Below are 13854 nucleotides of genomic sequence, written 5' to 3'. Positions count from 1 at the left end.
GCAGAAAGGGCCTCCTTCCACTCGTGACAACGAAACACCAGTTGTTAGTCATCAGGTACTCAAATATAAGTATGAAAAAATCATTAAGAAACATAACCCTAAATACAAACCTAGTTTTATTTGTTTTTAAGAAAAAAGGGATTAAAAATATTAGAGCAAAACAGATGGCTTCAAGTACTTTCTGCATAATAAACAATTAGTTATTATAAGCATAGATTAAAAAATACTTGTCACCTTGCAAGGGACAGTTGAATAGAGGCTGGTGATTCGTTTAAAAAATGGCCTTTGATACAAACACATTAGACAACACGTTTAGTGTTGTAATTTAGAAGAAAACAGATGTGTCTACCATGCTGACCCAATGCTCGAGATACTCAGCACAGCACAAGACACATTTTGCACTCTGTACTTTCACATTTCATGGCAATGACACTCAACATATGGAGACAGGCCATCTCGGTTTAGCTCAAACAAGCCTTCATGCATTAAACAACAAATATTTAGTAAGTCAGGAACGTTTTGCAGCAATACGGTTGATCAAGTGGTCTAACATTTTTGAGGTTGAAAAACAAATCTAACCTCAAGTGTCTCCCAAGTGCTGACAATGTTTATGTCTTTTACCATGTGCACATGAACATTACTTGTATTATATACGACAAGGAAGTGCCTTATCTGAGCTTAAGCCTTCAGATTTTCTGAATGTCATGAAAATAAGGGAAAGTGTTACAGTGGGAGTCCCAAAAGAACCCCCCAAAAATTGCGAAGGAGGTTGGAAAAGCACTGATGTCACCAGGCAATCAGAGAGAATACTGCAAAGGGAAGATGTAGCTCAATTTCCCTGTGCTGTGATAAGTCTGAAACCCATCTCTTGTACCTATAAGGAGACAACCATTGCATCAGATGCATTTCAACAGGTCTGGCTGACATGCATGGAACAAGCAGTCTTCCTGCTTATCTGTATGGACACTTGAAATGCTTAAGGAAGCAATGTGAAAACCAAAATAAATGCTTCAAAAAAAAAAAAGATATCTTGCCTACTCTGAAAAATAAATAAAATGTTGTCAATCAAATAAAGTCTACAAGGAGACCTTTTTGAAAAACATTTGCCAGCTACTCAGAAACAGACACCTATTTTTGCCTCTACCAGAAAACAACACCAATAAAACAACAAAAAACCAGCTCCCCTATCCTGCAGCTCTGTATACTACAGTAGGAACACGTCTCCCACAGCTAACAGGGAGACCGGAACAGTATGAAACAGTGAGAAATCAAAACCTAGCTGCATAGGTCTATTCAATAATCAGTTAAGACTTAAATGGAGGCAGAGCCAGCACTGTTTTCTGTACTACAACACAAGACTGCAAGGCTTAAAAATCCTTGACTGAATAGTGGTAGGTTCAGTAGTGTTTGGAAAAGCTTATGCAAAAATATTATTTTAAAATAAGTTTGAATATTTGAAATAAAAAAAAGAAACAGAACAACTCCTCCTCCAACTTCCACCTACCATCAAAACATTGTTGAACTTACCAACTTTCCAAATCCGGCGCTCACTTTATAACAATGTGATTATACAGAAATCACACAGCTGTCTCTCTTAGCTGGACAGTTTGGGTTTCTACATGAAAGTTCAGTGCACGTCACATTTATTAACGTCCTCACGATTGTTCAATAATCCAGCAATTTGTTTTTTAATTACAGCAGAATGCAGTTGCTAGCTGCTTGCAAGAGCAATGTTGAAATTACATTCAGAGATAAAAACTACCATTTTCACGTGTAGCAATAACTAACATTTTTCTTTCTTTTCACAGAATCGAGTGCAAATGTCTAACAATGGCGATAGTAAAAGACAATTCTCATGCAAAAATTCTTCCCTGTGCATAAAATTTGCAGGACATCTCAAACCCACCCATTTTTACGTCTTTCTCTATCCCAGAACTAATTGCTTTTTATTTTCGTGTCGTGAAATTTCTGTTGTTTTTTAAAATATCGATGACAAGCGAGTTCAATTAGTTCCAGCCCACCAAATATCTTTTGCTGCACAACAAAAAAGATTATCATGGCTGCAAAATACCATCGTGCAAAGCTGTACAGGTACAGCAGTGCAAGCATACCCAGCGGGAACACAGTCCAATACAGGAGCGAGATGCACTTAACTGCGAGGACCCTGAGCTCAGATTTACACGGTGGAATAAGGCTTTGCCCTGTTGCACTGAAGCATTTTCCACCTTCATAGAAGTGTCGGAGTCTCTCCTCTTTCTCTTCCCAACGCTTCCGGCACCAAAGCTGCAGCTCCTCCTTAGAAGTGGGCACTGTCTTTATGGGATATCTCTGGACGTGGAAGTGAATCTCCTTTGGGAAGTTTCCATTCAAAAGGTGCTTCTCCGTCTGAGGAATGTTTTGGGGGTATGCCACAGTTATGTCATGGATAGCATCGAGATTGTCACCTAGAAGAAAGGTTTGGGGAAAAAAAGATCAATACAGATCATGCAATGGCCAGAACACTAATTCACTTCAATGCGTGATTGAAGAGTCCAAATTGTGGCAGAAATCCCACAGATACCTTAGCTACGCAGAGTATGTTTTACCTGCTAGAATCTCTAAAGGCTGAGAGGTCAAACTTTTCTCAAACATTATCTCTTCTGAATCTGAGCAAAAAATTTTGGGAACAAAATTATACACAGTACAAACTAATGTAGAATTACAACAGTGACCAAGAAGATAAAGTCAAATTTAAAGGAGAGAAGATGCACATCTGGTCTTGGATAAAGAGCAGAATATGTGAGACTAATCTTCAGTTATTCATACCTGTGCTGCAAGCTGAAATTGCTTTTAACTAATGAAATAGTACTTAGTGTCTGTTCCTGCGAACGTTGAAAAAGATTCAGTTTGATCTGGAACGAGCAGCATACACAATCCTAATTTACTGAAGACTGAGAAAACATACATGAAACATATACCAGCTAAATATCAGGAGCTCATTAAATCTAGGGTATCTCTCAAAGGATGAGGAGTATCTCTGTGGCTCAGCCAGGTTTGCAGAGCACTCCAGTTAACACAATTTTGTTAAATCTGATCAGCCAGTACTGTAAGGAGGTGAGCTGCTGCTTACTGCATTCCAGATCTAGTAAAGACAAAGTACAGCATAAATGATGGAGAAGCCCAGCTTTAAGTAAACCACATATAGTTAGTTATTTGGGTAAAGTGAGTATAGTTAAACATTTAAAAAGCAATTGCAGATTAGAATTTCAAGGGAATACTGACGAAAAAAACCTCTACTCTTCATTACCATGCCTGACTGAGCCAACACTCTTGAAAGGATATCAGTATTGCCAAAGAGGGGCTTGCTAGCGCATCTTTGTACTAAGTGTTTTTACATTTTGCACTTTCTAAATACCCTCTTTATTCCCCGGCCTCTGACCAGACATTCTTTTTAGATTTCACAAAGTAAATTCTCCTAGTGTAAAACCGATCTAAAAATAGGTGCATGGTGCACTGGATGTTGCATAACTGTTAAGTTCTGCCAGCAGTGATTTATCCCACTGTTTTTATTTGGCTGGCTGGCTCAGGGCAAAATAGAATTGGAGACTAAAAGCTGTCTCCAGTTGCAGCAACTGAAGACTTTTGTTCTCATAGATGATGTCACTTCTTGCAAAGATGATCAAAACCTACTCTTTAGCCCTGCTCCCCCTTTTCATTTGCTCCCCTTCCCTGGCATTTTGGCTTTCCTTTACAGCTCCAAAAATGACAGGGACAGAACAGAAAGTTACTTTAAAAGGCCATGTTCAAAATGATATATCTAAAGTTCTGCTCCAAATATCACAAGAGAGGGAAAAACCCTACTCAGCCTTTCAGAGTATTTTATAACTGTGCTGTCTTATAGCGATCTCTCTTGGACAGTTTTGTGGCAGGTTACTTGGGTTTTTAAAGAGCTATATATGGCTCCTAGGAGGTCTATCAGAGCAAAACTCAATACTCCAGCTTTTGTCTAGCTATGGGATCACATCCTATCTGAGAAGAGAATCACTGTCTTCTGCATGGGTAAAACCTTTCAGATCTCCTTCCAAGAGATGCCGAAATTGAACGTGTCTTAGAAACCCTGCCCTGACAAAGGGAAACGATGGCCAGCCTGCTGCACCTTAGCACAAAGCATTTTCATCTTGAAAACAGCTCACATTTTTCCTCCCCCTACTCCAAATATTTCTGCCATCAGAAGGAATTACAGGCGCCCTACAGACGATAGACATCCTCTAGTTCCTGGCCCAGCCAGGAACAGGGCTGCTACATATGCCTCTAAGAGATACCCACTTCTTAAAATCTGTCTTCCTCCTGATCCTCCATAGCTCCCTGGTGGCACATAAAACCTACACACATTACCTCAAGAGGGAAGCCAGAAAAGTTCAGCTTTCCTGAGATCCTTCCATGAAAAAGCCTTCTATGAAAAGAGTTTATGGCTACACGAGTATTCTCACCCACCTTGCAGTCATTTGTGTCTTTGCAGCTGAACAGTCAGTCTGCCATTACATGCAAATGTTCTTGAGAAATCAAGGCTTTATACATAAGGATCACGGGCACACAGACCACAGGGAATAAATCATCAGAGTTGCTTAAGACACAGATTTTCTGACTCTGTGCAAGTCACTGGCAGGACTGGGCAGGACTCCCTGCACCCACACAGCTGGTCTGATCTCTTCAGCCTGCAGATATATTTCTGCTTGTGAATTCCTGATCAGAAATAGGGAAGCCTCTACTCCTTACATATGGATTTGTAGCATCCCCAGACAGATAACTTCCAGCAGGGCTTCACACCAGACCGTAGAAGGTCTACACTACATTATGGCTTCTAAACTAGTTACCCAGAGCAAAACTCAAAGAGCTGCGTACAGGAGGGTGGACATTACTCTTTCTGCAGTACAAATGGGGAAACCGAGGCAAAGGATGATTACGTGAACTGCTCATTGTGTCCAGCTTGAACCAGTATCTCCTAATTCCCAGCTGCAAGGTTCACCTATTAAAGTATATTTTACACAAGAAGAAATGAAACTTCAAAGGTAGATTTAGCATATCTGAAAGCAGAGAAACATCAGAAAGAGAGAAGAGCAGAATACCAGGTTTCATATGCAAGAGGATTAGAGCCTTTCCCAACAGGCCCCTTGTTTGGGTCATACATATTTAAAAACTCCACACAGATGGCAGCCTGAAGCTTTAATGCCCTGACAAGGCAAACATGTGGAAAGGACCAGCTTCAATCAGTTTTCTACAGCTGTTGAAAGAAACATGCCCTGCTAGTGTTACATGCAGTAAGGCTGCGGGATCCACACTGCACACTTGAACAAAAAGGTTCTGCATATTCTCTCCTGATTTATCAGTGACATCTTTTAATACGGACACGGTCAATGCATCACTGCCAAACATGCTACAAGCCAATCTGCTAAAAAGAAGAGAAGTTACCGCAGCAGATGACGGTAGACCATTCGTGAGCAGGGACAAAATTCCCTTAGGCTAGGTTTAATCAGGCAGTTTTGAACCTGCATCCAAAGCATCTTTACTGTCTCCGTTTCCCTCTGAAGTTAAGCTCGTTCTCTCTGCCGTCTGGAGATATCTAACAACATACGTTTCAGATCAAAAGCAAGGTGCCAGTCAACCAGCCAAAGAAAGTGATCCTAAGTGAAGGCACAGGGCAGTCGCTGATTTTAAAGATCTTTTTTCCACCTGAATTTAAAGATCTGCTTAAAAAAACCTGCTTCTGCACATTTTAAGAAGAAATTGCCCTAAAGGAAGCCACATCATTCTACTTCTCTAATGGGTCGAAAATGAAGTAAACAAGCATATTTGTTCATAGTTCAGAGAAGCTGTCGGTGGACAAACCACTTTTTGCCATGTTTTTAGTGACATCTGAGGGATCTTCTTTATCCTGCGTGTATCCACATCCCATTGGGGAAGGAATGAAGGACAGAGGAAATCAAATAATGTTCACAGTTTTGCATCTGAAATCTAATTAAGCTAAGAAACTGCCATTAAGGCTAAAATGCCAGGCAGGTAGCCCCGCTCTTCAGGACAAAGAGACACCAGTTTCAGTAGCTTTACAGTCCCACGACTTTCTTCCTGCAGTAGTAGAAATATATATCCTTCATACCCATGAACAATATTCTGTCCTATGCTTTATAAAAGCACTTCAGAAAAGGTAAGCTTACTACGGTGCTCAGGAGTGAATATAAAATTAATTTGTAATATAAAATTGATTTGTAAATATGATGGTTAATCCATGTGGCGGTCTCCATTTTGGGATGACAAAATGCCTCAAAAGCACTATTCTTTTTCTTTTTAAACTTTCTGTGCTCCAATCAAAGTTATTTATATTTCAGGCTCTGTTGATACACAACATTACTTCAAGCGATCACAATGCACAGCTGGTTGCTTTGGGCATTGCACTCAGAGGTGGCAGACGAAGAACTTACCGGGCTCATGACCAAAACAACAGCATCACAGAAAGATGCCTTCTTTTAAAAAATATTTCCAAGGAAAAATTAGGACATTTTCTTTCACTGCACCAGCTGTTCCATCAGAATTTTCATTCTATGTTAGAAGTTGCAGCATCTGGTAGCCCAGCAGAGGCGAGGTTACCGCATCTCCCTGCCCCAGCTAAGAGCACGTATTCCGAACACGCACACGTGCGTGCATGTACAATGCATGGGCACAGACAGATGGACAGCCACGGATCAACATGGACAGAAAACACAGCACTCAAGCAAACAAAATGGCCTCATCGTGTTCCCCTCTCTGGTTGATTAGGATAAAGGTCTGTCAGTGGCAATTATATACATATATACAGGCTATGGATCCCTCCAGCAACTGGCCATAGACAGTCTATGCTGTAGCTGGCCCTGGGTCCTTGGTCTCCCCAGGTGCTGGCACCTGGACACAGGAGCCCCTGGGGCCACAGCCCCTCTCCAGTGGCTGGTACAGACCCCTGGCACGGACACACACGCACTGTCGATCCCTCCAGTAACTGGCCTTAGACACACAGACACACTCTGAAGACCAGTAGCTGGCCTTCAGAGCCTCTCTTCTCCAGCTGCCTCATGCAGAGACAAACAGACATACAAACCGGTCTCAGTTGACCCCAGACCCCACAGTCTCCTCAGCCTCCGGCTTGGACCTTGCAGTCCCTCCAGTAGCCAAACTGAGACCACCTTGACCAAGACTTATGGCCACTTTGATACCTGGCTCCCAAGCCTCTTACCCTATTTGCCCGCTAGTCCTGCTCGATAGTCACTAGTGATCACACACTGACATATGCAGCTGCACGATAGACATGGACCCTTGTGTCTCCAGTTGCTGGCACCTGGACCTCCATACGGACACCCACAGAGTCCCTTCACCCAGGAAAATAGTTAGAAATGGGGTTTAATGAGAAGACGGGGCAGACTGGGCTGATCGGGGGCAAGGCATGGCGAGGCAAGTGTACTAACCAGCCCCATTTACAGTGGGACCAGCCCCTTTTACCCCTTATTCCTCTATTTTCCGTTGTTCCTCCCAAGCTACCTTGAATCATCCCTTTCCTCACTTTTGGTTCCTCCCCTAAATATACCATAATAAATCTTGTACAATCCCCAAATGCTCCTCTTGGGCATCCCGTAATGAGTCCCAAAGCTCTGCAAGCAGTAACCCCCCCTTAGTCTGTAAGGTGATGGACAGGAGCCCCTCCCATTGACTCACTGTGATGGGTGTCACCCCTGGCCCACGGGCTGATGGCTCCCCCATGACAGCCCTCAGAGGAGCCAAGGTAGGGGACCTGTTTCTCTGTCTGGATTTTAGAGTTTTCTCTACCTGCCACTGTGCTCCTGTGCTCCTTTGCGTGCGTGCAGACAAGCCTTTCATCTCACAACCTACTATAAAACCTTACAACCAAGAGCCTCTTACTAGGTTCAAAATAAAGATATCACAAGTAAACTGAAAATTATTTTTAATTGTGTGTATTAAATAATACAATGTCAGCACAGTATTTTAATTCTAGGGGGAAAAACCAGCCTGAATGTAAAAGGAAGCGCTAAACTATTTTAAGGTGCTTTCAAATACATTTGCAAAGCGAATATTGCAAGGTAGCTGCAATTGGTGAAAACTGCCAGAAGTGATGCTCAGCCCCACAGCACAGTCCCAAATAAGCAGGCTGGTTGGACGAACCCATCCCCTCTGCTGTAAGGATCCTCGGGAGCTCGAGCACTGCTCGTTCCTCAGTTATGATTCATGTCAGTGACAAGGACACTTTCTTGCTTATACTAGGGACTTAGCAATGCTGAGCAAGCTCATTGCGAGACAGAAGGATCTATCTAAGCAGCGACTTGAGGGCCAAAATGATGATTCAGAACAAAAGTTCTTAAAGCCAAAATGACCGTCAGTGAGCCAAAAATGAGGATGGGCCCCAGGCAAATCCATGCAACTGCTCAGGCTCTCAGCAGTCTGGAAGGTGAATGGGCAGCTGAGTCTCCTTGGTATTAGCAGTGGTGGCTATTACCCATTTCCATCTCTAGCAAGGATCTCAGCAGCCGTAATTTGTCCTACTTCAGTAGGACATCATTGACTTACTTTAAATCATACCAGGATTATACAGTCTCTTCCCCTATATTGATCCAGTAGAGAAGATGCTATTCTTAACCACAGTACATCACAGAATAGCACGCCAATGAGTTGTTGAGCCAGAACAGGGAGAAGTATACTGAGATGCTTTCACAACAAAATACTCATTAAGAACATATAAGCTGTTCTGTGAAAAGTGGGACCAATATGTGAGGCCCTTGTCCATTCTACCTCCCACCACAACAAAATTGTAACTCCTTCCTCCTGCAAAGCAGCATACCTGTCCCTTCATCACACAGCTCCAGATGCTTCATACAGCTCCAGGCTTCCATAAAACACTGCCTGTAGCTCCCCCACCCACCCCTTAGTATCCTCAACTTTATATACATTTCCTTAGGAAACCGGGCAGAAGGAGGTTTGGCATTTCTGTAAATAAACTGACCAGCAACATCAGCAACATCAAAATAGACGTGGAAACAAGTAGAACAAAACTAACTGTGTTTCACAGTATCTGAGTATTGTACATTAGCTTTGAGACAAAGATGCATTTTTGGACATTAAAACAAAAGCCATCTAAAACTGCTTACTGGGAGATATTACTGTCTTGGCTCCTGAGATCTGAGTAATATTTTTTTGAGAACACAGTATCACGAGGGAGCAGCTTCAAGGATTTACAGCCCCTCCTGGGAAGGAAGCATCATCCTTGTGAAGATTTAAAACTTCAGGCAGCCCTCTTTAAAGCAGCGGTGTCAGCCAGGGTTAATCTAAATCACTTTCAACTCAGTAGTTATTGGAAATCTTTTTTGGGTAAGTGTAGCAATCAAATAAGCAAACAAAAAAAAGACAGAATGATACTGTTGGCCTTGATTAACAGAGAAGATTCTTGAGCTATCCGATTTTCCACCGACGTTGTGATACAAGGAGAGAGGAAGACCTTCCACCTGTGGACACGAAGGAGTTAAGGGAACTGCACCTCTTGCCCTTGAGGGTGGGAGCCTGGGGAAGGGTCAGCCCTGGCTGCTTTTTGCTCCCCAGCAGGAAGGAGCTGTGCTCCGGGTGCTGCATACAGGAGTAGAGGAGAACTGGGATCCCCTACGAGGTACCTCCAGCCTGGCTTGTACAAAGATCAAGAGATATAAGGACATCCTCATAGCTATCAGCAATCATTACGCATGCTTAATTCTTTTCTTAAATACATTTAAATCACATAGTTTTGCAGCCTGATGCCACTCATTAATGTGTAAAACAGTATCACTAACTGAAGTTGTTCGGGGGGAGGGGGGGCGGAGATCTGCTTTGACTTTGAAATCTCTGTAAATACCTCATTTAATTATTTTAAGACCAGACTGGAATGTTACCATCATCTAATCTGATCTCCTGAATAACACAGGCCACAGGAGCTTTTGCAGAATGCTTTTGGTTTTGCCACGGGACGTTGTAAGACAGACATCCTGCATTGGCTTAAAGCTTTTAACATGAGGTAGGCAATTCCTCTAATTAATTTAGTTTTTTTTTTAATCAGCATCACTACACTGAACTTGTAATGCCAATAAAATCTAATCGACTTAAATGCCTCTTACGGATTGAGTGATTCTTTGCAGGACTATAAACCAATGTTACTACAGCAGCAGCAGCCTCTTTTCTGTTTGAATGCGAGGGATGCTCTTTTCTTCAGCAGACAGACCTGCCAGCTCCTTTCCTCCTCTCCAAACCAAATCAGAGCTAATATAAGATGGGAGACACGGTGTAGTTCAGTTACGGTATGAGAAGTCAGTACTGTGCGAAAGCTGGGAAAGCTAAGAGCAGATCAAGAAGTATATTATCCTGGTCTGCAAGTTAAGATATATCGAGCGCTAAACTGATTCTTAGTTCACGGATTAAACTGTACAAAAATACTTAGGCACGTGTCAAGCCAAAGCAAAATACAGAAGATTTAGCTCATAATTACTGCAGGCATTGTTTGCACAGCTGTGCTTTACGGGCAAAATACAAGTATGGGTTGTGGTGCTGGATTTCACGCATTTCAGACCACTTTACAACCTCCATTAAGGCTTTACAGATACAACTCTACCTTGCCACCTCCCCGGACGTGGGCCCTCCGACCAAAGCCACAGCCAGCTCTTCTGAAAGACCGCACGTGGCTCCTGGGTACCGCTGTCCACACAAACCGACTAATGACTTCGGAACTGAGTTTGCTCATTTAAAAGAGGAACCTCTGAGCAGACGAGGGAAGGGTGTGCAGGGGAGAGGGGGGACCCTGTCATCACGATGGGGAACGTGCCGACCCAGTGGCTCCATCCGCAAGACTGCCTGGGGGCCATTGCCCTTCGGTCTTCCCTCCCCAGCTCTGAAGGGTTATTTTACGAATTGCAAAGCAAAAGCTGGTCGAGCTATAAATAAAATACAAAAATATGTGGAGAGGAGGGAGCGAAGGGATAAAAGGGTCAGAATAACAAGTTATTTTCAGTCACTAGGGATGACCAGGCATAACTGACTCACCACTCCTTACTCTATCATTCCCAAACTATATTTATCAAATCCAGATAACAAAAATGCCATGTTTATTCCTTTGCCTATACATCTGCTCTCTCCCAGCCTCCCATACTACAAGCCTGCTCTATATACACATATGGGATTTGGTTTTCATAGGTATGTTACACGTCAGGAAGGAGGAAACATGTTGCTTCTCGGCTTATAGTACACCACTACTTTTTCATGCAGAAAAATGATATTTCACATAACAGACACTGACTCACTGGTATGCAAGTCTCCAACTCCACTAAGCTCTAACATGAATTTCCTGGCAAAGAGCCAACAAACTCAGACAAGAATCACAATTATGCTTGAAATAAAAACCATTTACTATACTGCGGTGAAATCCTTTTAAAAAGCATCACATGTACTCTACCTCCATAAGATGTCTTGCTAGACAGGCAAATGTACATAAATTAGGAAATGGCTGCTATATTTTTACTTTTAAAAAGAAAGCTAAACTAGCTTTCCAGAAACACTTGGATGACTAAGTATCATGACAATTAAGCAAAAATAAGACATCAAATACCCTTAAAATAAATCATACACACATATACACACACAGCTTATTCTTATCTTTTAATATAACAGACCATCCACCTAATTTTGTTGTTACTTGTTGGGCATTTGAAATCACTGGGAATGTGAGAAAGAAGTAATCCACCCACGTACATGTCTTTGCTCTCTGCCTGGATGACCAATCTCTCTCCAACACAGATGGAATTAAGCATCAATCTCTACAAGAGAAAACACATCCCTATTCGAGGTAATCCAGTTCTGCCAGAATTCAGCTGTTGCATCTGCAATTTCCACTGTCATTTCTGACTGGCCTCACTGAGTTAACCGTAAAGCGAAACACTCTGGAACAGTTTACATGCACAACTGCCATACCAATGATGCTCAACATCGCAGGATGTTACTGCTAAGTAAACAGCGCAGCTGGCTTAAAACCTGGAATTTCTGGAAAAGAAAAGTGCTACATTTTTAAAGATGTAAGGAGTAGCAGTATGTATGAACTGCCATGTTATAGCACAAAAGCATATGTTAGCTTTCAGCATCCCAATTAGAATACAAGCATTAAAAGGGCTACCCTTCCCAATCTCCCTGTTCATTCTATTAGATGTTATTTACTCCCCCCCATTCTTCCAAAACCATTGCTTATACTCTTTTCAAAGACATCTGTATTTTTCTAATAGTTCTAGGATTTGCCAGGATGTAGAGTAGGAATCTTCTCATCATTTTCCCATCGTTTTTATTAAGTTTCAAATTGTCTTGGATAGAAGAACATTAGACCCCAGCGGATCTGCAGACTGACTGTGCAACGTATTTTGAGTCTTGTCTTTTGTGAAATCACTACAACGCCAGTGTGACATGCTGTGAGGAGCAGAGAAAAATAATTCACCACAGATATTCAGAAGGAAGCAGTCGTGGCAATTTTTGCTCAGTAATCAACTGATCGAAGTGCATCCAATCTCCTCAGAAACGCCATGGACTTTTCACTTTCCATCAGCCCTTAGTTCATGCCAATGGGAGGAAGGTGCTATGAATAGCATAACACCATCCAACACTGCACTGCAACAGCAGCAATACGTAAATAAACAATGGCTAATAAAGAGATTTTATTCTTGGCTTCTAGTGCATTACATCCATTCTTTTCTATAATTCAGATATAAAGTCCAGCTTCCTTTCCTCCCCTTACTCTATTTTCCTCCCTTTTTTTAATGGCTACAGACAAATAACCTCCTGTTAATTCAGTGCACTTTGCCATCTGTTCTTATCACTACCCGAAGTCAACCACTAGAGAGTACTCTTTAGCTGCTTAGTGACCTGACGCTGTTTTATAATCCTGCCCTCTTCAAACTGTCCCAGGCATCACTCATGGTTAGTGCAGCCCCAGGAAGAGCAATCTGGAATTAGGGGTCAATTTGGATTCCTCGCAATACAATAGATGGGCTCGATGATATACCCAGTACCATTATATTTGGGATACATGAGAAGAAACTGAAAACACATTCAAACTTTTGAGAGATTCGGTATTACAAATACGGTCCATACCAAACAAAACCACTAGATGAAAATGTACCCTGCACCAAAAATAGGGTATGAACTAGATGTTGAAAAAACACCTGCTAGCAGCCACCTCAAATATTTGGATGAAGTGCTTCCGCAGACGTCCTGAGCCAATCTCTTGCATTTCATGCCTCGCCGATTTGTGCTATTGCCATTCTTGGTCACAGTGGTTTGTTTTCATTTCTGTGTACAAAGCAAGAGGAATGCAGCACAGCACCAGCAGCCTGACAAGAAGGCATAATTTCAGCACACAGAAAATTGTGAGGCTTATAACTTCTCTCTGATGGATATATATAATAAAGCCACATTATACTTTTGCTCCACCTTGTTTGAAATGCAGGACAAGGATTTTGCTCTGAAAACATTTCATACTCTGCCGTTAGAAGAACTTCTGTCAGGAATGTCTGTTTTATTATCTGCATTCGCAGCTGAGGCATATTTACATAGAAACGAACTCATTTATACATCTCACTGTGTGAAATCAGTTTGGGGCAGAGAAGCACTTGGGCTTCAATTAAGCAGCAAAGCCCTGGTCATGAATTAGTCAACAAAACAGAGCCTCTAACATACTTCAATCTTCTGTTCTTTACTGTAACCCTCTAGATGTAACTTAACCCTTTGATATTCAACTCTAACACTGCTAATTCAATTTCCACAGTTTTTTTCCCCTCCGCTGAC

At 42.1% G+C, this 13854-nt stretch overlaps 1 protein-coding gene across 1 annotated transcript in view; it reads right to left on the bottom strand.

Annotated features, from left to right (window-relative positions):
- Positions 1-1451: 1451 nt before the first annotated feature.
- LCLAT1 (lysocardiolipin acyltransferase 1) overlaps positions 1452-13854 on the bottom strand; it is a 75019-nt gene continuing 62616 nt past the window's right edge. Inside the window, exon 6 of the mRNA XM_009577172.1 lies at positions 1452-2444. Within this exon, the coding sequence (XP_009575467.1) occupies positions 1936-2444 (509 nt within the window). The 3' untranslated portion in view covers positions 1452-1935. The remainder of the gene's footprint in view (positions 2445-13854) is intronic.

Source organism: Fulmarus glacialis, unplaced genomic scaffold, assembly GCF_000690835.1.
Source record: "Fulmarus glacialis isolate BGI_N327 unplaced genomic scaffold, ASM69083v1 scaffold33344, whole genome shotgun sequence".
NCBI lineage: Eukaryota > Metazoa > Chordata > Aves > Procellariiformes > Procellariidae > Fulmarus > Fulmarus glacialis.
The sequence above is the reverse complement of the archived record's forward strand: the minus strand, read 5'-3'. Positions and strand labels throughout refer to the sequence as shown.